Source organism: Arctopsyche grandis, chromosome 10, assembly GCF_051622035.1.
Source record: "Arctopsyche grandis isolate Sample6627 chromosome 10, ASM5162203v2, whole genome shotgun sequence".
Taxonomy (NCBI): domain Eukaryota; kingdom Metazoa; phylum Arthropoda; class Insecta; order Trichoptera; family Hydropsychidae; genus Arctopsyche; species Arctopsyche grandis.
Window position 1 is genome coordinate 2,517,460 of NC_135364.1, and position 27,726 is coordinate 2,545,185.

Sequence of the window (27,726 nt, forward strand, 5' to 3'; positions counted from 1 at the left end):
TATGATAGTTATCGTTAGTATTGTTGCGTAGACGTGAAGTGGGGGCGTCCAGAATCCGAGAGAAAGACGCAGGAGGTTATAGAAGGTGTTTATTCGTGTGCTCTCGTCGGCGCTCCAGGTCGGAATGGTTTCCAGACCGAGAGCGCCCCATATTTATACATTATTGGTCGATGAGTCGGACGATCCCATACGAACATACTATGGAGGATGAACGAATGAGACGACTGGCATGTTAATGCACGTGTTTATTATATGACAGCTGAAGACAGAGTGAGTAGCGGCTCTCCGAACCCAGCCGGGTTGGTCCCCACTCGCAGGAAGGCAACCAAACTCGACCATGTCGTATAAGCGAGCCGCCACAATACGAATCCGTAACGTCATTTTAGATTTGATAATAAAAATCTCGTAAAAAAAAACATTTACTGAGCAATATTTGGGCAGTTTTCTGTCCATTTCCTATTTTGATTGTTGTGTACGTCTTTGCTTGTGATCCACCCGTCGATAAAGAAACCTTTTTTCAACTAAAAAAAACGCTGGAACCGATAAAAATAGTGGAACCGATTTGGTATGAGGCTTACTTAAAATTTACATGCTGTTGCATTCACCCCCCCCCCCCTCCTCGACCCACTATGGCCAATTACATTTCGTTTCAGTTTCGCATTGCATTTTGGTAAAGAAATACAACATTGTTCGTGCGTATAACGGTCGGTAGAATTTGACTTTTGTTTTTTGTTAGTTTTGAGTTCGTGTTTCGTATTTTGAAATATTTACATTAATAACATTTTAATATAAAATACGTAACTTGTTGATGTTATTAATTTATTTATGGTATACGTATATATTTTATATTAATAGAAATTTATATTTTTTAGACGATAAAAGTAATTGTCAACGTCATGTTATGAACAGCAAAATTCACAGTAATACTATTAAATACCTTGAATTGAATTATATTGTAATAACATTATATAGTTAAATAAGAAATAATTAAAAAAATAATTTTACGTCCTAACAATGTTACAACATTTTGCACGAATGCGACAGCATGCTCGGTTCTCGTAAGTCTACATCGGATCGACTATAACATACAAGTTTAAATTACATACAATCATATTTATTACACATTATGTATTGAAATTTAAATAACAATAAATTTTCACAAGAACTGTTTGCTTTAAAAAATTGCATTTGGTGTAAGCACATGCTTCTGATGTGTCTATTTTTCATTGGTCCACTCAAGATAGAATTAATATACTAAAAATGTGTAATGTGAAGACGAGAGCCGTCTACGTATTGCAAGAAATATTTTAAATAAAAAATAACACATTGAATATATTGAGGGATACATACATTCTTTGAAGGGAGAAAATACAGTCATTTTATGATTCGTAAGATAAAAAAAAACAATATATACTTGTTGAAAATGATGATTCATTGCGAAAATAAATTATTTATATATTGCATGGTCACATTTTTTTCAAGTGAAATCAACACATCATTAGTCACATTTTCTTCAAATGAAATCACCTTCAAAAAATAGTTTTGTGACATAATGATAGCCTGCTTTTATTTAGCTAGCATCATTCATACTATTAGTTACAATTATTTATTTTCAAAAATTTCTTTCGGTTGAACAAAAATAAACGCGTCAATTCTGTAACTGGTTTACATTTTGCACAAAAAATACGTCTTTAAATTTATATAAATGTAATAAAAATAAAAATCATGAATTAAACTCGTGTAATAATATTTTATTAATATCACAAAATATGTACAGTTAAATGCAAATGGAATAAACATATTAAAACATAAATGAAAAATTACAATAAGACAAAAGTATAATAATTGAGGAACGTCAACGAGTGAGGTGTGGAATTCGAGAGCACAAGTACACATATTCCAAAGGCCTTCAAACATCTAACTATGTATGTAGGTACAACGTTGGAAGCCCGAGAGATCCTACACTTAATCATACATTAAAATAGTCGCAACTCCAACGTGGCAGTCCTCGTCAATATTATCAGATTATATAATAAATATCAAAAAAGATATACATGTAACATTATATATGTGTGAACTATATCGTTAGTGCCATCAAAAAAGCTTTATTTATATACACATAAAGAAATAAATACCAATGACGTTTATACAAGTTAAATGAATTCGTTTATATAATATTAATAATGACAAATTGGGTCGACTATGAGTGTACGGGACTTGCTAGACGAGGCGGCGTGGCTAGTGGATTCCTTTGCTGCCTTCCCATGAACTCGGCTTGTGCCTCTTCGGCTTTCGCCTCCAATTGAGCTCGGAGAGATTGCAATTCGCGAGTCCTCTGATATATGGGATCCTGCTGCCTCATGGCTGGATTCCACCGGCAATACAGAGCTCTCCACGGTCTGATCAATCTCAAAGAAGCAATCGGAACGAGCACAGCCTGAGGTGGAGGCCCTCCTCCGGCGCAAGCACCAGCTCCGTAGTATAAAGGATTCGTGTAGAATTCTATTCTGCTGTTCGTGAACGACCATAGCGATACAGTTTTTGTTTTCAGCTCTAAAAAACGACAATACACATTCAAATATATGATTTTTTCAATGGTGTTCATTTTTTTCAGCGGTTGACTCACCGGCTTTCACTCGCTCTTTTTCAGAATTGCACAGGAATGTTCCGAAGCGGCACGAATACAGATGATCCAGGATCGTGAGTAGGAAACGTTCGTTGAATTGGAATGCTGTCGGGAATTGTTGAGACACTTGCCAAACACAATCGACCCATTGCAAGAATACCGGAGATCTGTCAGCGTCGCTGTGTCTCTCGTCGCCATGTCCGGTTCTCTGTTATGAATAAAATAGTGTTTTAAATGGATTTTTTTTGTGTTTAGTAAATAAAAAAATGAACGAACTTGTTGGAATTTGTGTCCGAATGAAAGCCATTCTTTTTCGATCAGTATTTCGAATCCTTTGATAGTACGATAGTATGGATCGAGGAGGAGAAGAGCTAGAGCCGTCAGTTGGGCAGTACGATCCCATCCGTCCGAGCAATGGACAAGTACGGAAGTCTTGTGATTTTCCACCTGAAATTTAATATTATTATTATTAATAGTTTTGGACCATTGTGGCATTACAGGAAGAACCTAATGCGCCACAATGGCCTACATTTAACAAATAAACAAATACAAGTAAAAAAAAGAAAAATTAGAAAGCAGAAAACATGGAAAAATAAAATAATAATAAAAAAGTAACAAAAGGAAAATAATAATACAATTAAAATAGTACATAAAAATGTACAAAGGAGAAAGAAAAAGTAAAATAAATCAAACAAAATATGAATAAGAAATCACAGCGAGGCCCAAATGGAAGAGAGTAGATTAAGATTCCACTCATACATCACATTCAAATTAAGAATGTAATGATGAGCGCAGGTTACCAGATAAATATGTTAAAATAACATCCGATAATCTACGCTCCCCAAGGTGGAAAATATCATATTCAGGGACGGCAGCAACGATTTCATTGAGAAGTCGAATAGCTCTTGGAATAGGAGCCATTCGAAAAAGAACTGTGCGAGCAGCAGGTACAACCATCAAATGATGATGTCTACCACGCACATAATTATTAGGGACATAAAGTCCCAACTGTTCTAGCAACAATGGGCATGACGTATTACCACGCAATAGCTGGAGAACGAAACGAATTAACGAGAAGTTTCTCCGAAGTTCAAGGGAATTATATCCAAGCATGCCCAAAAGGAAAGGAGTAGGATAGAGATATGGGTAGTACCCATACTCAGTCTTATAAAGAAAACGAAGAAATGCTTTTTGCACTTTTTCGATAATAAGAGAGTAGTTTGCTTCATGCGGATTCCACACAATCGCATTATTCTCTAGCGTACTTCTAACAAGCGAGAAGACAAGGGGCTGGAGAATAATCTAGCATATCTCGAGACAAATCCAAGTCGACGAAAGGAAACGTCAGCGACTGTCTTGATGTGGTTGTGAAAGGTGAATTGAGGATCAAAAGTGATACCCAAGTCGACCATTGATTCCACGCGCTTCAACAATACGGATCCAATGGAATATCCGTGACAATAGAGCGAATTCGCACGTCCACAACTCATAATGGCACATTTACTAGTGTTCATTTCAAGCCCTAAACTGGAACTGAACTCTAAAACAGCGTTAATATCCGCTTGAAGGAGAGAGGCTTGCCTCTCATCCTTAACAGCAAAGAATAGTTTAACGTCGTCTGCAAACAAGAGACATGAAGCATTGCGTAGTACTTTACGGAGGTAATTAATGACTATTGTAAATAGTAAAGAACCTAAGGTGGACCCCTGAGTTACACCAGATCGCGTAAAAAATGAAAGAGATTCATAAATACCATATCTAACAAATTGCTTCCTATCACTCAGATAAGAAGCAAAGAGTTTAAGAAGACGTGGAGAAAAGCCCACTTCAGCTAATCTGATCATAAGAGCGTCATTATTGACAAGATCAAATGCTTTTCGAAAGTCAAAGTAGGCTACATCAACTTGTTTTCCACGGTCAACTTTAGACATGGTATAATAATATAATAGAAATGAATCTTCATATGAAACAAATACATTCTTAATACAATATTAAAAAAAATATTGCTAAACAGACCTTATCGACGATTCTTCCAGCTCCGGCTATGATGCATTTGATATGTTTAAGCCAACAAGTCGCTTCAATACCGCTGAACCATCTTAAATGGAATAAAAATCACACAATATATTTAATGTAGAATAGTTTGAAACCTAATATCCTGATTCAATTGTAGATACATAGAAAATAAATACCTATTCTGATCGATAGATGGAAAGCACAGTTCTTTTAGCTTCCGAAGACTCTCCCTCATCACGTGGATATTATGAATATCTAAAAATACCAATTCAGCATTTTGATATGCATCTTCAGACTCGTATCTAAAACAATCAAGGCAAAGTTAAAACAAAATTTACATCAATTCAATACATTAAAAGTGAAATCCTCACCCTCCGCCTTTTGCTTTATTAGCTTTCGCATTTGCCGTAGGCCGAGCATCCATAATAAACAACTTATGAGACTGAGCGTTTGCGTCCATTATGAGTTGTATATATTTTTCATCTTCTTTGCTCCTCTTTCCACTCACCTGAATACAAAAATAAATTAAATTCGATACTAAAAATAGGTGTCACGATAAATCGTTCACGGACTTAACACTCTACGAAATAACGCGCACAACATATCGTTCATGGACATTAAACTCACAGACAAATCGCTCACGGAATTATTCGTATGTACAGAAACGTTATTTTTTCAACAAGAATTATTCCAACACTCAATTAAACTTCTCGTGACGAATTAACACACTATCCGATCACAGCAAAATAAATAAAATATATACAAACTAGTTTAGTCTCATTTTATTCACAAAGTACAGAGTTTATTATAAGAATTTTTTAATTCTTCGTATTAACCCTCCCTCACCGAAGTGGGGTATGCAAGTGCCCCAATTTTTACGTTTTTCATAATAACTATGTGGTTTTCAAAGCTATACACCCTATATTTCTTGTATTCCTAGAATGAACTACAAGACATTTATTTTAATAGATTTTGTATGATTTACAAAAGGGTTACATCGTAAAAAAATACATTTCTACGTTCAGAAGTATGATTTAAAGACGGTAGTGATAAGTCATGTTTTTGACTGTTCGCTTGCATATTCTTGTTGATCGATGAATCAATGCGAGAGAAAGAGACAGCTTTATTTTCGTAAGCTATTGTTTTCGTTGCTTTTGGCGCGTGGCTATTGAGTCATGCAGTCGCCTGTTGGCCTTACCTATGTACGTTTGCATGTCGATGTTTGTCGTTATTTTTTAATACAAAAATAGTCAAAAACATGTTATAGGACTAAAACTTTTTTTATATTAATGTATAAAATGATTAATAAGATATATATTGAACCCATTTGTAATGAGAAAAGCTGTATTTTGATTAAAAAATACTGGGGTCTTACTCGACCCCGGTTCGGGACACTCGTTCGATCTCGAAGCTCCGTCCTTCGAAGGTTAATAAGGATTTTCGTTCAGTTACAATTATTTTTAAATTTGTGCTTATTATAAATTCTTTTATATGTAAAATAATCAACTGACTACATATATGGTATTATCTTTTAGTAGTTAATATATGTTCAATTCATCATCCAAGACCGTTTTATTTTTAATTATTTTATCGACAGTATTATTACAAAACGAGAGAAAGTTTTATGAAATATGTACATAGAATACAATGAAATCTATGTTGGGAAAGTTTTTTCAATATATGTATATATAATTAATAATGGTTAATTAAGTAATCAAATTCGATATCAAGGCAGGTGTTCTCAACTAAAAAATCGAAGTGCAACTTACATTCCAAATGGTAAAAATATATTACAATTGAAAATACAGTTCAATTATAAGTTGATACCAGGTTCGACGGAGAGGTTAGCTTTTCGTGAAAACGTCACTCGATTAGTAAACTGAGTTAGAAAGTCATATTTTTGTTTTCAACACATTCTTAGAGCTATCGTAATACGGTACTAGGGTTTCTGGGCCCGACTAGACTCGGCCGGGTAATGACTATGTATACTAGTTGAATTGTATTCGAATATGAATGACCTAAAACGCCAGTTGGAATATATTCTAACTGAAAATACCCTTCAACTGTAACATATATACCCCAACGAGCGGTTGACTGCATCGTGTGACGGTGGCTTGATGCTTTGGATGTAGCCAAGCTAATACGGGAGCTCGACCACGGGCACGGAAAGCAGCGGCCGATCTCACAAGCTCGTCTGATGCTGCAGCCGGCACGGCCCAAGCCGCCGGGTAACTATCGCACACTTCGTACCGTTCGTTTATGCGAGTTATTTTCCACATGTCGTTGTTGACCCCCTGCAAATGATCCACATTGGATTATTATCTTATTGCATTCGATGAATGTTATATTGGATGACGACTATTACCATTCGTTTGAGCTCTGCAATTGGTTCATATATATTCCAACCGTCTTCCGAGAAGGTGTCGTCTTTGTAGCTGAATGCGAATAGCAGTTGTCCGTGTGACAGTGGAAACGCCAACGATTTTAATAATTCGAAGACGTCTCTGCGTGAATGATTTTCTTGCTTGTGAGCGAATCGTAGATTCCTCATATCCTATATTGTATACATATACAAAAATTTCAACTAAATATGTCAGTGTAAATGCATTTTTAAGACAATATATTATTACTACTAACTTTACAAAATACTTCAATGCCATAAGAATTCTCTCCTCTGGATGAAGCCCCGCCGACTTTTTCAATTCTCGAAACCTTAAGAGAAATCATACATAAATATATATTTGCATACTGTATAAGAAGGGATTGTTATATTATACTGACCACTCCAAGAGGCACAGATAGGACGCTATGGTGTGACGAAGCATCGGTTGGTTTGAAGTGTAATTGATAATTAGTTACGGTAAGTATTCCACGAGCTGGTCCACTGTATGGGCATAGGTATGTAACATCTTTGGCGATCCCTCCGACTGTTTCTCCGCCCAAATTAGAAAACTCTCCAATCGACTGTGGCTGAAATATTCAATAAAAAGCATTAAATTTGAAATTTATCACCTGTATATATGAAAAAATCTATGTGAAAAAATTTTTTTTGCACAATTGAGTTTATCTATGAATTTGAATAGTTAGAATATGGAATAGTAAAATTGGTTTCGGTCAATGTATTTAAGTTTTGATAATAATATGATCAGCAAATAATCACAAATAAGTATTTAGATGTAGTAATTTACTTTACCGTTGGTCTATAAGATCTTTGGATGAGGGTTTGAAAGGCGGAAAGTATAAAGTTTTAAAAGCAGATGGAAGGAGAATTACCGAGTCCGAGTCCAGAGAGACGGAGCTGGCATTCTTGGAGACGCTGAACTCGGAGCTCAGCAGTTCAGAGTTGCTCCTTTTGTCCATTGTGACAGAACGTTCACACTTCTACTTACTGGTTGCTACACCTATTTTCTGACAGATCATTAATTGCCATGTGTAAAAATTTTATTCCAAAACTGCCAGGGAAAAAAATATTGACAGCGTTGAAATCTTAAAAACTGTACTTTATGTCATTTGAAATATAGAAAACCTGACAATTATGAATTTAAAGCGTAAAATTACTTTAGGTCTGCATAAATATTTCAATAATAATAAATTATTTATTTTATAATTCGAAATTTGTTACATCGAGTGAGTGGCGAATATAAATGCGACGTCTTGGGGTTGGGGACGGTAGAAATCGGGATGAATACCAAAAATGCAAGGAGTACACGAAAAATTAACAAGTCAAAATATAAGCAAGTAAATGTTTACAAATGTATGATTCCTCCATGGAGACCAAGGCCCATTAACCCAAGGCCCACGTCATTATCATTCGATTAGCTCCAGCTAGAACTTCTCCGATTATCAGGAAAATAAATTAAAACCAGGCCTTGGATTTAAATACTAGCATAAGACATAACAACAATAATAATAAAGACATAACAATAATTGTTCCGAAAAAAATACAAGAAACGGACAAAACAAAGGAAGAATGCAAAAGTTTAATAAAACCCAAGGAACTAAAAATAGGAATACAAGGGGTTAAAAAAATCGGTAAAGGGGGCATTGCTGTAACGTTTAACAGTGCACAGGATAGTATTAAATTAATAAAAGAAGTAGAAAATAAATTAGGGGAGAATTATAATGTTAAAAGAGGGGAATTAAAAAATCCCAAAATTAAAATTGTAGATATGTCGGAGGAACTTACAAGTGAACAGTTGGCTGAGTGTTTGATGAATCAAAATCAAGAAGTTATAAATGATGGTGAACTGAAGGTGTTAAAAATATGGAAAAGTAGAAAAAATAATAAATATAATGCGATAGTGGAAGTAGATTGCAATACATTTAAAAGATTTATTGAAGATGGAAAAGTAAATATAAATTGGGATAGATGTAGGGTTTTTGAAGAAATTAATATTCTAAGATGTCTAAATTGTTACGGATTTAATCACAAAGCGGTGGATTGTAGAAACAAGGTGACATGTGCGAAATGTGGAGAAGAAGGGCACAAAAGCGAGGGATGTAACAATAAAATAATAAAATGTAATAATTGCTTTAAAAGTAATAATAAATTAAAATTAAATTTGAACACAAATCACGGACCGTTGGACACTAAGTGCAGTGTATATAAAAGAAATATAGAATTAATGAGAAATAGAATTAAGTATAATAATATATAGCAACCACCAAAAGGTATCGGTATAAATGTACAAAGTTTTTTTGCTCACAAGGATGAGGTTTGGAGTTTAACTGTAAGTCAAAAACCATTATTTATAGGTTTAAGTGAAACGCATGTAACTAGTGATTTTGAAGATTTTGAGCTGAATATAGATGGATATTGTGTTTTGAGATGTGACTCAAATTCTAGACATACGGGTGGGGTACTATTGTATTTAAGGGATGATTTAAGTTACGGTAATGTAATAGTTAATAAGGTTGATGGTGAGTTTTGGACAATTGGTGTGGATCTGCTTGTGAATGGAGTTACTGTGTTTTTGCTAGTAATTTACCGCTCTCCGAATGGTAGAAGTGGAAGATTTCTTAAATTTTTAGAAGAATTGAGTGAAAGAAGTATAGATGTGAGTAAAAATATAATTATGTTTGGGGACTGGAATTTTAATTGGTTACAGACAGAAGAATTTTATGTAAAAAAGTTGAGAAATTGGGTAAATGAATTGGGTTTTAAACAAAAAGTGACGGAAGCAACGAGAGTGAATAATTTATCAAGCTCTCTCATTGATTTGGTTATAACAAATATAATGGATCTGCGGTGTGAGGTGAAAGATGTACCGAAAATAGGAGACCATTCTATTGTCAACATGTTTTTGGGACAGCGGTTTAGTAACGGAGGACTTAAAAATATGCAGGTGACTGAAAGAGAAAACATTGATTATCAATTGATGAATGAATTGTTAAAGGAGTGTGTATGGGGAAAGGATGGTGATAGTGTGAATGAAATGTGGGAGATAATGTATCGTAATATAACATATTCTAAAAGTAAATGCGTAAAAACCACAAGAATCATGCATAAGCATAAGCTGAAACCTTGGTTTACCAAGGAAGTAAAGGAAAGCTTAGTTGATAAGAATGTTAGTTATAAAAGATATAAAATTATTAAGGCTATGGATGGAATCCAATTAGAAAAGGCTTGGTTAGAGTATAAAAGAAAGAGGAATAAATGTGTGAATGTTTTACGTAATGCGAAGAGGGATTGGCATGAAAGAAATATTGATGGTGCAAAAAAAGATCCCACAAAAATGTGGCGAATAATTAAAACTTTGATTTCCGGGGGAAAAAATGTTTCTTTGAATGAATTAGAAGTCGAGGGAGTAGTATATAATGATAAAGAGGATATGGTTGAAAGATTGAATGAGTTTTACATCAATAGTGTGAATGATATAGTTAATTCAATACAAACAAGGCATAATAGTGTGAATGATGATATTAATTTGGGTTTAAATAAGTTTGAAAGGTTTAAATTAGTGGAAATGGAGGGATTAAATGGTGTATTGAAGGGCATGAAATCAGTTTCTAGTATGGATGGATTGACTCTAGATATTTTAATCAACACTTGGGACATGGTTGGACCTCAGTTACTGAAATTAATAAATGAATCGTTAGAAGTGGGATCCGTCCCGGATGCATGGAAGGTGTCTACTATTGTACCGGTACCAAAGGTTACGGGCACACATAAAGCCAGTGAAATGAGGCCCATCAATATGTTACCAATTGTTGAGAAGATGCTGGAGGAAATCGTTATGATTCAATTGAAAGAGTTCATTAGTATAAATGATTGTTTGGTTGTGGAACAGTCTGGATTTAGAGTGAAACATTCAACAGAAACCGCTATCCAATTGGTGGTTTCTGATTGGATGGAGACGATGGATGAATCTAGCATGGTTGTTGGAGCAGTTTTTCTAGATTTTAAGCGAGCGTTCGAGACAGTAGATAGGAATATTTTATTACAAAAATTATATAAGTTAGGAATAAATGGTATAGTATTAAAGTGGCTTCAATCATACTTAAATAATAGAAGGCAAAGAGTAAAAATTGATAAGGTGTTATCCTCTGAATTTGTAACACCTCATGGAGTGCCGCAAGGGTCCAAATTGGGACCCTTATTATTTATATTATATATAAACGATATTGTTAAGGTAATTAAGATGTGTAAAATACATTTGTTTGCAGATGATACATTGATATATATAATTGGAAAGAATGTTGATGTAATGTCTGAGATTTTAAATATAGAATTAAATTATGTGAATGACTGGTTGTGTGAAAATAAATTAAAGTTGAATGTGAATAAAACAAAAATGATGTGGTTGAATGGTAAAAATAAAAATATATTGAATGAAATTAGAATTGATGATAAGTTAATTGAAAAAGTTGAAAATATAAAATACTTAGGTGTATACATAGATTCAGGACTAAATTTTAAAATGCACGCTGACTATATAATAAAAAAAATGGCTAGAAAAGTTGGTGTATTATGTAGATTAAGAAATATTTTAAGTAAAAAAAGTAAAATTTTAGTGTTTAATTCAATTGTCTTGCCACATGTGGTTTATTGTGCCACTGTGCTTAATTTGTTTAGTGGCCAAGATTTAGAAAAAATGCAAAAAATACAGAATAAAGCTATGAGAGCTATTTTGAATGTGAGTAGATTTAAGAGTATTGGAAGTATGTTAGATGAATTAGGATGGATGAGTATTAGAATTAGTCTAAATATTAGTACATTGTCTTTTGTTTATAAGTTAGATCATAAGTTATTACCTAAGTATTTTGATGATTATATAATAAGGAATAGAGATAAACATAGTTTTTATACTAGAAATAAGGACAAACTAGTTGTAAGTAGAGTAAGAAAGAATAAGACGGCTGGGGGTGTTTTTCACAGGGGTGTGCTCATGTATAATGCCCTCCCTGAGTGCGTCAGGTCTGCTAAAAACATGGATGCATTCCTGCGAGGTGCGAAGAGACACCTCTGTGAGGGACAGTACATATAAGTTAATTATAAATTTTAGAGTTAAGTATAATAATTAAGATGTATTTTTTTTTTAAATTAGCTTGATAGCTAAAATATATATAAATAAATAAATAAATAAATAAAATAAGAGAACAACCTATGGAGGATGAACGAATGAGACGACTGGCATGTTAATGCACGTGTTTATTATATGACAGCTGAAGACAGAGTGAGTAGTGGCTCTCCGAACCCAGCCGGGTTGGTCCCCACTCGCAGGAAGGCAACCAAACTCGACCATGTCGTATAAGCGAGCCGCCACAAACCCTTTAATTCAATTAATTTGAAGCAAACACTGCCCACTCCAATGAATTTATGTCATCGCGCACTGATTAATCATTCGCTCATTGAGAGAGAATCCCCTTTATACATATATAATTTTGGTTCGGTGATTACTAGTCAAATGTGAACCGGTCACAGGACAACTGGTCGCTCTAGATCGGTCACACTTGATCACCTGTCACACTAAAACTGGTCACGAGAAAACTGGTCACACCCTAAAACTGGTCACACCCTAAAATCGGTCAACCAGTTTTCTCGTGACCAGTTTTAGTGTGACGAGTGATCACGTGTGACCGATCTAGAGCGACCGGTTGTCCTGTGACTGGTTCACATATGACTAGTAGTCGGTTTACCATAATTTTTGTAAAAAACTGAGTTAAAACTCGACTGAATTTCAAATGGAATCTTGCCAATATAAAATATTCTCATCCTGCATACTAATAACAATATTTATTAGCTTATTCGATTATGTAAAAAATCGATTATTGTTTAATAATAAGAATAAAAGGAAACATTAGGTCAAGTATTATTAAAAATTAAGAAAAATATTTTTTGCAGGAATACCCAATGTAAAGATGAGATATATTGATATTTAAATTGAGTATCCTTTTATATATTTTAAAATTCTTATTGATTTTCGTTTTAAATATTTTTATAGTCATATTTTCTGAATAAGTAGAAATGGGTGTGGTAAGGTTGTATTTCTTTATTTTCTAAATAGTAAGACGAATAAAAACACTGTTTATATTTAAATTTTATTTATACATTGAAAATTTATAATACATATCACCTATAGGGTCAAAATTTTGCAATTTCAAGTATTTACTTTGAACACATGGAATTTAGGGACTAACTAAGATCAGATTTTCAGAATATCAGCATGCCTGTTACGGTGAGATTGATTACTGGTTATTTCATATTTGGTATTGCTACATATTTAATTGACAACATACTGTTTTTTATTCTTTTCATATACTTTAAAAAGTCTTTTTTAATATCTAAATACACACTTGCAGACATTTTTATGTTTATTTAATCAATATGTTGTTATTTTTCGATTTCGTACAATCAACGTTGTATTATGTATTATGATCATTTTTGTGATTGAATTCTTGACATTTTATTTAATTTTTTTTTTTTTGGTAAATGTAAACAACTAATTTGCTAAACATCAAAAGTGAGTTTTATATTTCAGACTTTATATCTTTTTTTTAGTTTCATTTAATGAAAAGAATTATATTGTGGGTATTTTGAGCAGTCTAACCTACACATTATTGTTAGTACTAAAATGATACAAATCAATACAAATTGAGCATAGTCAACAACTAAGAGCTTTTATAAATGAAAAGTCTACTCCAGTATAAAATAAAATCAAGTTATTGAATCGAGTCTTTGAACACATTACAAAAAATTACAGTGGATAGTTTATGTATGTTCTAAAAAGTAAAAATTAAACGTGGAATATATATAATACATATTCATAAGTACAATTCAACAAATACATAACAGGCTTATATTTCGTAACTTACACACAGTATGAGTTAAAAAAGTCACAAATTAAAAATTTAACTAACATTGATACTTTGTATGCGTATATATTACAATAAATGTTGAAAATTATTCGTGACAGCAATATATCAACGATACAAATAAATAATGTGAATGTATAAAATATATGCAATAAAATATTTGTATATATTTTTTTAATAACATTTATATTTTTATCTATACGTTCATCAATCTGTATATGTAATAATTTAGTGCCTGTTATTATTTTTTAATATTTAAATTAGGCATTAACAATAACAAAACAATATACACATAATATTTATTATACATACAAGTTGTATTTACAATTAAACAAAACTTTTGGAATACACATCTCATCAATATCTTCTTGTACTCCCGTTTAGAATAACATAAATGCAGTCAAATCTCTTTTAACACATGAAAGTTAGTTCATTTTCAATATAACTATGTCAATATGAACGAATATTACGATTTGAAGATCGATCTTTTTATAAATATAACAACAGTGACGGGAATTGATTAAATATTGTATGAATTTATTACATTGATGTTGATCAAATGAACTACAAAAAATATGTATGATGTATTTTATGGATTGAAAAGTCGTATCGACATTTAAATCAAACTGAATAGCTGAATACGTAATATAGGTTCATTTTTCGTGCAAATTCGTTAAAATAAATGCACACGGACAGACAGACGTTCTCCGTAATCATTGTCGAATTTTTAAAGCATGGCACCACCGTTTCAGCTTGCTTGATATGTATTTTTTATAAATATTATTATGATAATAATAAAAAGTCATAACAATTTTCATATACGTTATAACAAGTTGAAATATTGCTTAAGTATATATTAAACGACAACGACTAAATGCATACGTTGTATACGTTTTTTTTTTATATTAAGCTCCGCGGAGATTGGAGCTTTTTTATTAGTTTTAAAACATAGTCAATTTGTTGCTAGGGACGCAAAAACGATAATGTGTGATGATTAAGTCCACCACTTTATATATGCATATACTTATGTATATAGTAATAATAATGTAATATACTTCTTCAAAGTAACGGAATCCTTTTCTGGTGTAGATTTCAGCTATCGAAATTCAATACGCACAAATCAACAAGGTTTTAGTTAACATGTAAACTTACGAAAACCTACAAGGCAACTCTTCAAATACGCACTTTTTTTTAAAACAGACGTATAGGTGATGCCATTATAATATCCCCGAACCTAAGACATTCATTTCGCTTAGAAGGTAAATGAATAACAATTGTTTTTAATTAATTGACACTATCACCATATTTTTGTAACATAATAAAAATAATTTTCTTTTTAATGTATTAAAAAATAAAATTTAGGCAAATTATATTTTAAAATTTTGGCACATATCAATTAATAATAATATATAAATAATTTCTTATATTTTTGTTTTGAATTGACGACTTTTTTGAATTTGTACTGATAGAATAGAAAAGTAATGACGGAATAGAAAATAACTACACACATAAAAACCAAAGAAATTGCCAAAGTTTGAGTGTAAAAATGATATAAATTGTATTATTTGGGGCTCTAAATTTTATCGTGACAAATTATCTGGAGTCTAAGAATAATATTTGATACGATTTGAGATTTATTTCCGTATTCATGTGACTAAAATTTGCAAATATCTATCATTTTTCAAAGTAAAAGTTTAGACTTGGTAAAAGTTATCGAATTAATGAATGATGAATATTATTTTTTAAGGTATTTAAATAATATTAATCAAATTAAATAGGATTGTTGTTGTTTAGGTATTTCATACGAGATATGTTTTTTTATTTAATAACGTGAATAAGTTTTTGGCACTTTCTCAAATATAATAGTTTAACATTTGTGTGATTATAATGAACGGAAATGAAAATTGAACGGTCTAAAATTAAAAATTGAGGTAGAAAGAGGTTTGTTTTTGTAAATAAACACTGTTGATCGTGTCAAATTCAGAAACAAATACCTTTTGTCGACAACTTCAGATTTGCTACATATTTTTTGTTCTAAAACTTATGTACACAATATCGTTATTGTACAGTCAAACATAAAACAAAATGGCAGTGTAATTTCAAGCATTCTTCGATAGTTTTCATTTATATGTATGCGGGTACATAACGATGGCTTTTACACAACGGTGTACTTTTTTATGTTCACAAAATAAAACGGCAACCACAATTATTGAAGTGTTTAAACTTTAGTATTTCGATTCCTCGCACTTATTGTTAGTATCAAAATTGAAAGAATAGGTTTAAACACCACCGAAGAAGTGAACGTGTTTAAAAAACTTCCCTTAATTTAATCTCTCATCCCCGCATTACAGCCGTCGACCTCTCAGATGTGTTCGTCTTGGATGTCTGAATGCAAGAGAAGAGAAAATAAATAACAGATCACATTTCCATATCTTATTAAAGAAAATCATTGTAATTAGATTGCAATTTGTCGTGTATGTATATGTATAGGTATGATGTTATAATATGGAATTTACAAATGGGCTAAATTTCACACAGAAAATCTAATGAAATAGACACTCTGGTAAGTTATAATCAATTGTATTGTACATATGCATCATATTTGGGCATTGCTTTGATGGAATCTTACCATGGAACGTTTCTGCATATGAAGAAAAAAAGATAGACGTACCAGAGATATTGCCGGTACCATTCAAGACACTGCGGAATATGTGGGCTTTTGAGTTACAATATTATAATTGCCAAATTGCTTCACGAACAAAGATTAGAACTGCAATCAGCTAATAATGAATCAAAGCATTATTGAGGACACAAAAGGATTGTTTTTTTTTTAACTTTAAAATCCATATGGGCAATATATGATAATTAAGCTTTGCTCAACAACTGTAGCGTTTCTTCTTGAAAAAAATGGATTGGATCTTTGTTGCAAAATTTTGTAAGTACACCCATTTGATAAAATACTTACACAGTGAAGTTATTCCAAAGTGGTACCCACATATGTACAATTAAAGTAGTATTATTCAACATAACTTGCTGATTATTTTTTAGTTAGGTATATTGAAAGCCCTCTAATTATTTTATAATTTATCTATACATACATATAAACAAAAAGCACTACAAATTAACACAATTCTCTGAGATGCGACTCCCAAATTTATTTTTCTAAAATAATATTAGAAAGGAAGCTTAATATTAATAATAAATGTAAATATAAATAATCGAACATCTACAAAATGAAGGAAAAGCAATTGATTTAAATTTTGTTGAATATTAATAATATTGACATTTTTTCAATTACTAGGTATTTTTATCAACATAATGAGGCATGCAAATAAGTATTTAAAAATACACAAAAGCTCAAAAGATCGATGAAAAAATCATGCAATAAATCTCGTTACAACTTAAAACCTGATCACAGGATTTTAATTTGTGAATCGAATTTCCATTTATATATCAATAATTTCGGTTTCAATGAACAATGGCACACAAATGATGGGGTACATTTATTATAAATAATATATTTATATTACTGTGGGGGTGCATTTCAACATCAAACCATTTAAAATTAAATAAAACTTCAGGTGATCGTTCAATATATGTAAATAGAGATAGAAATGTGGTATGAATGGTATTACTGTAGTGTTTGATAAATAGTTCACAAAAGCTATCATGCAGGATATTATAATATATATATATATATATATATATATATATATATATATATATATATATATATATGTAGGTAATAATGGGGTTATGATATTGGATATAACTACTGAATATTCAATTAGACAAATTCTAATTGAATATTACATGTCTAAAGTGCTCAAACTTTTGTTTTTTTTTTTTAATTTTATTTTTCAAAATCTAAACCAAAGTTTGAATACGTTATAAATTCGTATTTACGACACAAAACATATTTATATACGAGAATGCAAAAAACACTGTGTTGATTTGATTGCAAGCAAATTGTTAAGTGTTTATTTTACAACAGAACAAACGACACAACACCAATCATTCCAAAGAATATCAAAATGTTTGACAAAAATAAATTTGGGAGTAGTTTTACACCAAAAAATAAATAAAATATAGTTCGAGTAATTTTTCTCATCTGTTATTTTATTTTTCTTGTACACAGGATGAAGTTATAACGAGATTTGCCTGCATTTATTATTATTCACTACATACTGATAAAAATATAATTTATGTATAATATGAAGTATATATATTCAAAATAGAATTCTTGATTTGTAATTTTTATTAAAAAAGATAACAAATTTGCATTCAAAATGTAGAAATACTGAAAAGAAAAAAATAATTAACGTAGATAGTATACAATATTGTACAAACCTGAGAATGTTACATTATGCTGCTCTGAAATGAAGAAATACTATTTAGTATTGATACGGTACATTTTTTTTATTTTATTTTCAGAAATAAAATTTAAACACAACATGTACTATATATAATAAAATCAACATGAGAATAATCTTATTTATATAAGACATAAAATGGGAATATTTAATTAGCACCACAAGAGCTTAAAAAAATCAACTGCTTTAATTCGATTAAATTAATAAACATATTATACATATAGATTAAAATTTAAATATTTAATTGCGTGATACGTTATGTATAATATTTAAATATGTGTGCAATTGAAAATTGTATATAAAACATTCAGAATTAGTTTTTGATAATTGTGCTATTTGATTTAAAAACATATTTATACATATATAATTTAATTTATAGTATTAATGTGTTTAAAAATCACTGAAATTTAAATACATATACACTCTCCATTAATAAGTCTTCATTTATATAAAATTTATTTATTCACCAATTCCAAACAAATTAAAATTATTCTATGCAATATCGAGTATTATTACTATCAATATAATTACACTTCAATAAATATAATTGATTTGTGTACTAAAGATACATATTTACATATATTTAAAAATACAATATGATTTAATAAACACTTTAGAATTGCAATAAGGGTGAATATACTTTTTTGGAGGTACGTAGGACTTTATTTATTAAAAACTAACACAATCAATAAATTCGCCTAAATGATTAATTGTACACTACAAGAAAGAATCATCAAAACATATCGACATATTTAAAAGGGATTGGTTGTAATTATCGTAAATGTATATTTTATTTTACTTTAGTTAGATATTTACTTTAACTATATATTTTTTTAAATATGTATAAAAAAGTTACATGACTTTGAAAAGAATATAAATTATTATGGGTGGAAAATTTTCATTGTAAATTTTATCAAATTGATTTAAAAATTATCCTTATATTTATCAATAATATTTTAGGGTTTTTATGTTTGAAAAACATCGATTGTCACAGGAAATTTTATCTATATATAAATATGTATATATATTTACAGTGTCGGTCGCACAAAACAAACTGTCCACTTTAAAGTTTGTAATTTGCAAGTGTGACCATCACTTAACGTTGTATACATATAATACAATATTATACGTGTTAATGTAATACATACTTGATAACTAGTTTTCTAAAATGTGCACAATATTATAATATGTCTACCGAATAAATGTAAGTACTCTTTTTTAAATTTTAATTAATTAATCAACCGTTTCAGCACCAGAGGTGTGTTAATTGCTACACACGTCTATTATACCATTCTTCCAATCCAATTTACAATTAGCATCGCAATATATAAACCGAGCAATCTAGGTCAAAGTCAACAATGAGCACGAAAGCACGTTCGTTTTTATATGTGCGTTAGTGTTTGTGTGAAATAGTGTAATCAATAATTATTATTGTTTTATATATTCATTTTATTATATTATCTAATCGTATAACAATTTATTTCAATATTTAAACGATTCTTAAGACGGATTCCTACGCTGTAAATATTCACAATTAAAAAATATGTTCTTGGGTACTGGTTTGATATTAGAACGCCATTTTGACATTGACAATGCTGTAACTAGAAACCCATATTAGTAACAAATAAATATAATATGTACTACATACTTTGGATTATAATTTAAGGAATCAATAATAGAAATAAAATTATTAGTATTGTTTAGTTTAGTTGAGTCAAAATGGCGTTAAAAATTGATCAGTACCAAACATGACTCTATAACTATTTTCACTCGGTAAGAATTAACTTAATTTTTGTAAGCACTACATTTTTGATCGTTTTTTATACGCAAAATCACAATACTATTCAAATCGTGAAGGGATACGTGGTTAAGGTAGTCAATGAGACTTTAAACATACACTCGAGCCAAGCATGCCAACTTAATCATTTATATATGCACTTTTCTGAGATCGAAAACTAAATCTTACATATACATAAAACATAAATTTGAAATATGAATTAGTAATCGCCCCACTTCAAGAATGTTCGATATAATATTTATTACAGTAGTTCCATAAAATGCGGTTTTCTATTGTGCAAATTTTGGCGCCGATGTAATGGGTATTGGTCGTTGGCTCCTCTTGTATTTATTCTGACCTAATAGTCAGATGAATTCAACATTTGGCCAAAATAAGCCAGTAGATGGTTATACCAAATTATGACACTCGCAGTTATGTTAGTAATAACTTAGTCTGCATAAATTGGCATTACTGTGATGAGTATGCTATCGAAAATTCGTCGGGGCAATGATATTTATGCTGATAGACAACTTGTATGATCTTCAAATTTGATTACAGATGACTTTCTAAAAGCTCCTCAACTGCAGGCAAGCCTTCTTTTTTATCATCTCGCTACAGATAGCTTTCAGAAAACTCCATGTCTGATTGGCTGGCTCGACTGGAGCGCGTGTGCAAAGATACACCCAGACCTATGGTGGAGTCGAAGTCCGATGTGAGGGTTGCGTAGTCTGAAGTCATCGTGGCATAGTCTGAAGTGAGGGTAGGGTGATCGGCTACAATTAGTTGATTACCTTGTGTGATGGAAGCAGCTTGGATCGTCGTCTGTTGTTGAATAGCTGTTGTACCGATCACCGTCTGACCGCCAGACCTTTGGGCGTCCCTTTCGGCGATCTTCTGCTTCAAAGTTCTTATCTTTTCTTCTTTCTGGAATTTTATGTCATTTTGTAATAGTAATGTAAATTTAAGCCGTTTTAAGAGCCAACGAAGTTGATTCCTAAAACCGCCAACATGAGCTACCCCACCAACGAAAAGACTTTTAACTTTTGTTGGAGAACGAGAGTATTTGTTACATATACATATGTATATACAGACATTACATATACGCAAACAAACTGAACTATGAAAATTTTTGAAAAAAGGTCCCAGAACTAATCCTTGTGGACATCCAATCGAACGATTCCTGATTCATTAGGTTTGCTGTTGGTTATGTATCATTTATAAGTACATATATTCCAATTAGATATCTTTCAAACGACTGCACTATATATGTAGGTAATATGTGCACTGTTCGTGTACATACATTTATTAAGATGAAAGGTTCTTACACTAACTTTTTTTTTGAGTAGTGAACTTTTATTATTCAATATTATACTTACTGCTGTTATTAATTGCTGTAATTGATCATTCTCTGCTAATAATTTATGATAACGTTCTTCGTCTTCTTTTGACATGCCAGCATCGGGATTGTATTTCGATTCTGCCCTATCTTTAGGATGTCTAATTACTTCAATAACCTGTTGACATCATCAAAGCTTATTTTAGCATTACTCATATCATATATGACATAAAATTTCAATTATTATGCTATCCAACAAGTACGCCAGTTTGGTTTAGCAGAAGTCCCATCTACCAAATTTTCAAAAGGAAGCTCATTCTTAGTCTATAGTGCATAGGGCATCCGTAGACCAAACTGACGTACATATGTTTACACGATTGCAAAATACTCACTTTAGGAACAAATATTAACGCCATGCTGAGGAAACAGCAGAAAATAACAGCCAAAGATACAAATCCAAAACTGGCATCTTGCTGAGAGGCGACCACCATCGAGACGGGAGCGGTGATTAGGCACAAAACTACTACATTGTATATGGACATACCAACGTATCGGCTATCGTTGATTTGTCTTAATTTCACAGATCTAGTCTCGTAAGCAAGAAATAATCCAAACACCAAGACAAGGCCCTTATATCCGTACATAACACCTGAAATAATCAAACGCTCATATAAAAGCATCGAAATTCAGAGATATTAAATTCAAATCAACTTAATTAGTCATACCTAGCCATATCGTATTGTGTTCACTTTCACAATGTTCCAATTCAGGACGAATTTTAACATCGTCGAGCGCATTTGGTGGATCTTCCAAAGGAAACAGTTCTACTCTTCGCCGAAGTGGATCACGCAGCTGCCATGACAGTAAAAGAACAGCGTCTATCACCAACAAACCAGATACCATTGTATATAATTTCCAAGGCTCCACCTTTTTCTGTAACGATAAAATGATTATGATTATTAGTAAAGATAAAATATTTACCCAAGAGAATGTAGAAGGAAGATAAGTAAGCTAAATAAGTTTGGGGGAGATGAACTTAGAAATACTTTGAAATGATATAATATGCATACCTTTGGATCAACTTTAGCTTTTGTGGTAAAGCGATGCACTCTCCACACTTTGCTGAACATAGCACCGTAAGCAAGTGTAAAACCAATGCTTAACAACCAAACCCTCGCTTGACAGACAGCAGCAAATTGATCTTGAGGCACAAATCTACCATCTGCACCAAGAGCAACCAAACCAGCCAAACATAAAGTGCATCCGAACAGCATAATCGTATTGCAGACTGGATGTGACGATTGAATGACCCTAAAATAATGAAAAAAAGTTGAAGCTCAAACTTAATAAAAAATCTAAACATATACAGGAATATAGTTTAGTAAACCTTCTGTGACTATTCCATATGTTGAAAACGACCAAGCCAAAAGCTATGCAAACTCCAGCAGCTGCAACGGCAGTTACACAAGCAAAAAGTGGTAGAGATACCGTTCTGAGCTCTCGTCTTACTACTGTACGATCTTGTGGAACTTTGACTCCTGCGAAAAATGTACAAATTAGTTTATATATGAATGCTAAGGTTCAAGAGTTTAGACTTTGGAAGACTCACCAGCCCATTTTTCTCTGTTGAGCCATGTCAGATTATCGGCTTGGGTGTCGTAATAGCCTAATTTAACATATTGACCTTCTGTCATTTGTTCTATCTGGGTCAAAGCTATCCTGTCGCCTTGCGATGAAAATGCTACGATGCCCTGAAAATTTTGAATCGAATAAGTGAATATATTTTTTGCTGGGAATTTCGGCAGATTGCGGCGAATTTTAATGTGCCAAGAGATTTGAGCTAATAGCAGCTCGTTATGATGAAAATAAAAGTATTAAGCGGTCTCACCGACACGCCGAGGAAGGACGTAGAGTTGATGGCTGCATAGATGTTGTCCGCTATGTCCTTGTCGGTGTATGTGAAGTTTTTGAGGCTTTTTCCGGTTCCCATTAGTCGTTCCATGGTCTTGTTGAATGCTAGGGATAATGTTGCACCATTAGCATTTAAATTGTTAGGTGTAGGGGATGATGAAGTTGGAGATTAGCTCACCAAGTGCAACGGCCCACACTGCATCATAAGCCAGAGGTGCTTCCTGGTATCCTTCTGGGTATCTCAGATTGTCAATGTCGTACTTTTCGGTGCGCAGCTTATTATTGAGTCGAACTCTAAAACAATATAATAAAATATGAATGTTGAAAATCGTTGATCGGATAAAAGTGCCTACGAAATTATTTATTTGGTTGGTCAGTAATTATGATATACTAGTGTTGTGCTCGTTGATTTCAACGGGTGCTTTCGGAAAGGAATTCGAAAATAAATTCGAAAATTCACCCGTTCGAAATGATGAATGCATGTGTGTGCGTGTCTTCGTGGATGTATATATGTGTGTACGCTCCAGTGCAGAGCATCTGACGCCGACGTCACCCGTTCCAAGTCAGGTGTACAATATCAGGAGCACATATCCCGCCCCACTTCCCACGTATCCTCGATGCGATTGGTCTTCACGCCATGTCATTAAATATCTCTAGCCGCCAATATCAATACTCCTGGCATTTAAAAATTTGTTTTTTTGAAATCTCCATACTAGTCGACGCGTCCGCCACATACCCACAAACATACATACATCGCGTCCGTTTTTATATACATATATTATTAAATGGTTAGTAAATAAATACATTGCTTGGTATATTTCCGAAAAAGTATTCTCATTCCTGATTTATGTGCATACATACATATATGTATATATACATACATGCGATCTCGAATAAAATATACACACACAAAAACTCCATGGCTATACTTTTCGTCGGTTCGTTAGCACGTTTTCACATAAAATGTGTCGTCTTTTGAAATGGCATCCCATTAAGGATACGGCCCGTCTTGTCTTCGTCATTAGAAATTTCCGTTTGTCGACAGGAGGGAGGGGGGGAGGGGGAGCAAAAAAGAAGGGGGATATAGGGGAGGATGCTCCACTGACAAGGTGGTGGTAATATAGCCAACGACGACGACTAAGCCCCACTAGAATAAAACGTACATATGTACGTACGACAACTTTCTTTTTTTCATCTTTGTCCAATTTGCATAGTTCAAGCGCCGTTTACGAGAAGTTTATTCGCGCGAAGAAATAGCGTCAATGTTCATGAATAATTCAGGCAATATTTGCGTCGGATAAGATTGTGCATAAATTAATATGTATGATATGTCACGAGCGCTTTCGCGGAAGTTGCGTCGATAAATCGCGCGCGCGATCGACCGAATCAATCGGTTCGTCTGGCTGTGAAATTCAATTAAAATTCCCATTAGCATTGAAAATTAATATTTCGGAAGACAATAAATCAAACGACAAAAGCGCCCTCTATAACGGCCTTTTATTGCCATCGAATTGGACCACTGTGCGTATGTTCGTTACAATTTTGACAAAAATTGCCGTCAGCCACTTGCTATCCTTCACGGCACAGAACGGACCGGCAACAGCTCGTAAACAGCAGTACAAAAGTATTCTTTAGTACATTCTGTAGTATGGACACATTCATTTGTTCCATAAAATAATAATAAAATTAATACTTTTTATTCCAGACAATAGGGAGAATAGTGCAATCCCCAATAATAGGTAATAGATAAATAGATAAAACAAATTTTGAAAGACGAAACAAACATACACAATACAATGATAACAATCAATACAATACAGAATATGAGCAAACATACGTGTATGTTAAAGTAAAACTGTTATTTTCAGTGAAATTATAATTTCACTAACTCTAGCAGTGAGTACGGATGTAACAATAGAATTACACATTCACTGTCAATAGAATTACATACTCAATGTCAGTGAAATAGTAATTCGAACGCTACTGCACCATGGGTTCGAATTACAACGTACGAATTCGAATTACAACGTACGAATTCGAATTGCAACGTACGAATTCGAATTACAACGTACTACCAACCCTAACTTAACCTCACCTTAAATAAATATAACCAACCAACATTCATAAGCCAGGAGATATTGAGGATATACTAGTGATTAGCATATTATGCTGCAGACTTTGAATATGTGACTCCAAGGTCGATCGTTTCCTAGCAGAGATTAACAATTTATCTGATTTCATTGAAACGGTTCCAAAAAATTGGCAATCCTGTCCTATTTATCGCAAAATTCCAGCTTACAGCATCTCGAATTCGCTTAGTTACAAAATGCTGCAAATTTGTCTATAGATGTCTCTACGATGTAAAACTATTCTAAAATTAAATAAAAATATATAAGGTTGTATTTTATTTATAAGTTAAATATTTTTAACCATCCCTCACCGAAGTGGGGTATGCAAGTGCCCCAATTTTTACGTTTTTCGTAACAACTATGTGGTTTTCAAAGCTATACACCCTATATTTCTTGTATTCCTATAATGAAATACAAGAAATTTATTTTAATAGATTTTGTATGATTCACAAAAGGGGTACATCGTAAAAAATACATTGATACATTTCTACGTTCCGAAGTATGATTTAAAGGCGGTAGCGATAAGTCATGTTTTCGACTGTTCGCTTGCATATTCTTGTTGATCGATGAATCAATGCGAGAGAAAGAGACAGCCATATTTTCGTACGCTATAGTTTTCGTCGCTTTTGGCGCGTGGCTATTGAGTCATGCAGTCGCCTGTTGGCCTTACCTATGTGCGTTTGCGTGTCGATACTTGTCGTTATTTTTTAATACAAAAATAATCAAAAACATGCTATAGGACTAAAACTTTTTTATGTTGATGTATAAAATGATTAATAAGATATGTATATATTGAACCCATTTGTATTGAGAAAAGCTGTATTCTGATTAGAAAATACGAAAATGATTAGGTTCGGGACATTCGCTCCATCTCGACGCTCCGTCCTTTATTCAGCGTCTTGAGGTCTATTATAAAATGCTGCAAAAATGTCTCCATAGATGTCACTGTGGATGATGTTTGTATACATGCTTGGATTGATTGTATTGTATCTGTATTAGTACAGGTTTTGGAGCGATCTGTAATGGCAACTGTACATGTTCGATTGAAATAAAATAAATAAGTTATAAAAGTGCCCTTATATTAAAAAAAACTACTCCCGGGCGACGCTGTGCACGTGTGTTTGTCCGCCAGCGAACGGGTTCACGAACACTGGTATGTTCGCTAGCGTGCTTAAGCCTGCGTATGTAATTTTTATAACTTGGTTGTTTTTTATCCGATTTCAGTCGTTTTTTATATACATAATTAAATTTAAATATTCTATATATGTATGTACATATATTAGCTATTTCAAAATTACAATTCCTTTTTTAACCGGCACAGTTAATGCCTAAAATAATAAAATTATTGGAAAAACTCTAAAAAACAAAAAAGAATACGGCCATTCACGGAAATTTTACGCACACATAAAAATTTAATCGCCAGTCCATAAAAATTCAAGTCTCATTTAAATTTTTAAAAACTTTTGCCGAACTGAGAGAGCATTTAAAAACTATCCATTAATAGTTTGCAAGCACGCTCATTAAAAACAATCATCACACGCGGCAAAACTTGAAAGAATGAAAATTTTTCATTAAACCATTCCCATTACTTTTTATTGCCACACCTTTAAACGCGAACCTTTACGTTGCAAACTCAAATAAAATTCCAAAATTGGCCGAAACTCAACATAGCCGCGTATTATGTATGAAGCTTCCAGTTGGACCTGAAAATGCACTATGGAAATTACAAATGGTCAAAGGATATAAAAAGCACGGAGTAAATGAGACTTTTCATGCGGGCTTTCGATTTTTTCCACCGCATTTTCCCTCATCCCGGAAAATTTCACTCGAATTCCACGACCACGAGATTTCATTACGCTTCTGTCATAACATGCCCATCGTCATCATCATCCAATATCCCAAAACCTATTGATTCGGTTCTGTCGCGAGCCATTCATAGTCGAATCTCAATTACCCAGTGTGTGCGGTCTCCACGTGCTTCATTTGCCACAAAAGCCTCTAATATATTATATAATATACTCGTATGTATTGTATATTATATATATACGTGTGCTTGAGATGTTATTAATTCGCGAAATTGACTATACATGAAGATTGCCGATACGAGATGTTTGATTGAGGATTTGAAAGTTATGTAGATATTTGGTTTACGGCTAATTGTCGGTTGGCTGATGGTAATATTGTGCGTCTTTGATATTGATTAAGATATGGTTTAAAATATTTATTTATTTTTTACATATATA

At 32.6% G+C, this 27,726-nt stretch overlaps 2 protein-coding genes across 2 annotated transcripts in view; both read right to left on the bottom strand.

Annotated features, from left to right (window-relative positions):
* Positions 1–1,724: 1,724 nt before the first annotated feature.
* Positions 1,725–8,096, bottom strand: mtm (phosphatidylinositol-3-phosphate phosphatase). The gene is made up of 11 exons (XM_077439357.1): positions 7,916–8,096; positions 7,424–7,612; positions 7,280–7,354; positions 7,008–7,196; positions 6,721–6,936; positions 5,014–5,150; positions 4,819–4,944; positions 4,643–4,724; positions 2,903–3,073; positions 2,627–2,834; positions 1,725–2,553 (listed from the first exon to the last, which is right to left on the bottom strand). The coding sequence occupies exons 1-11, from the start codon at positions 8,000–8,002 to the stop codon at positions 2,201–2,203; spliced, it is 1,833 nt and encodes a 610-aa protein (XP_077295483.1). The 5' UTR covers positions 8,003–8,096; the 3' UTR covers positions 1,725–2,200.
* A 7,297-nt stretch (positions 8,097–15,393) lies between these two features.
* Positions 15,394–27,726, bottom strand: part of GABA-B-R1 (gamma-aminobutyric acid type B receptor subunit 1) — a 298,837-nt gene continuing 286,504 nt past the window's right edge. The window contains exons 8-17 of the mRNA XM_077439559.1: positions 23,533–23,648; positions 23,332–23,459; positions 23,053–23,194; positions 22,831–22,981; positions 22,514–22,754; positions 22,169–22,376; positions 21,836–22,092; positions 21,484–21,621; positions 20,899–21,031; positions 15,394–16,342 (exon numbers count right to left, since the gene is read on the bottom strand). Of these exons, the coding sequence (XP_077295685.1) occupies positions 16,320–16,342; positions 20,899–21,031; positions 21,484–21,621; positions 21,836–22,092; positions 22,169–22,376; positions 22,514–22,754; positions 22,831–22,981; positions 23,053–23,194; positions 23,332–23,459; positions 23,533–23,648 (1,537 nt within the window). The 3' untranslated portion in view covers positions 15,394–16,319. The remainder of the gene's footprint in view (positions 16,343–20,898; positions 21,032–21,483; positions 21,622–21,835; positions 22,093–22,168; positions 22,377–22,513; positions 22,755–22,830; positions 22,982–23,052; positions 23,195–23,331; positions 23,460–23,532; positions 23,649–27,726) is intronic.

Bases quoted from the DNA above. Each gene is read 5' to 3' on its own strand.
- mtm (XM_077439357.1), bottom strand. From the start codon at position 8,002: ATGGACAAAAGGAGCAACTCTGAACTGCTGAGCTCCGAGTTCAGCGTC. The intron at 4,945-5,013 runs GTGAGGATTTCA...TGATTGTTTTAG, and splicing joins AATAAAGCAAAAGGCGGAGG to ATACGAGTCTGAAGATGCAT. The intron at 2,835-2,902 runs GTTCGTTCATTT...TATTCATAACAG, and splicing joins TCGGACACAAATTCCAACAA to AGAACCGGACATGGCGACGA.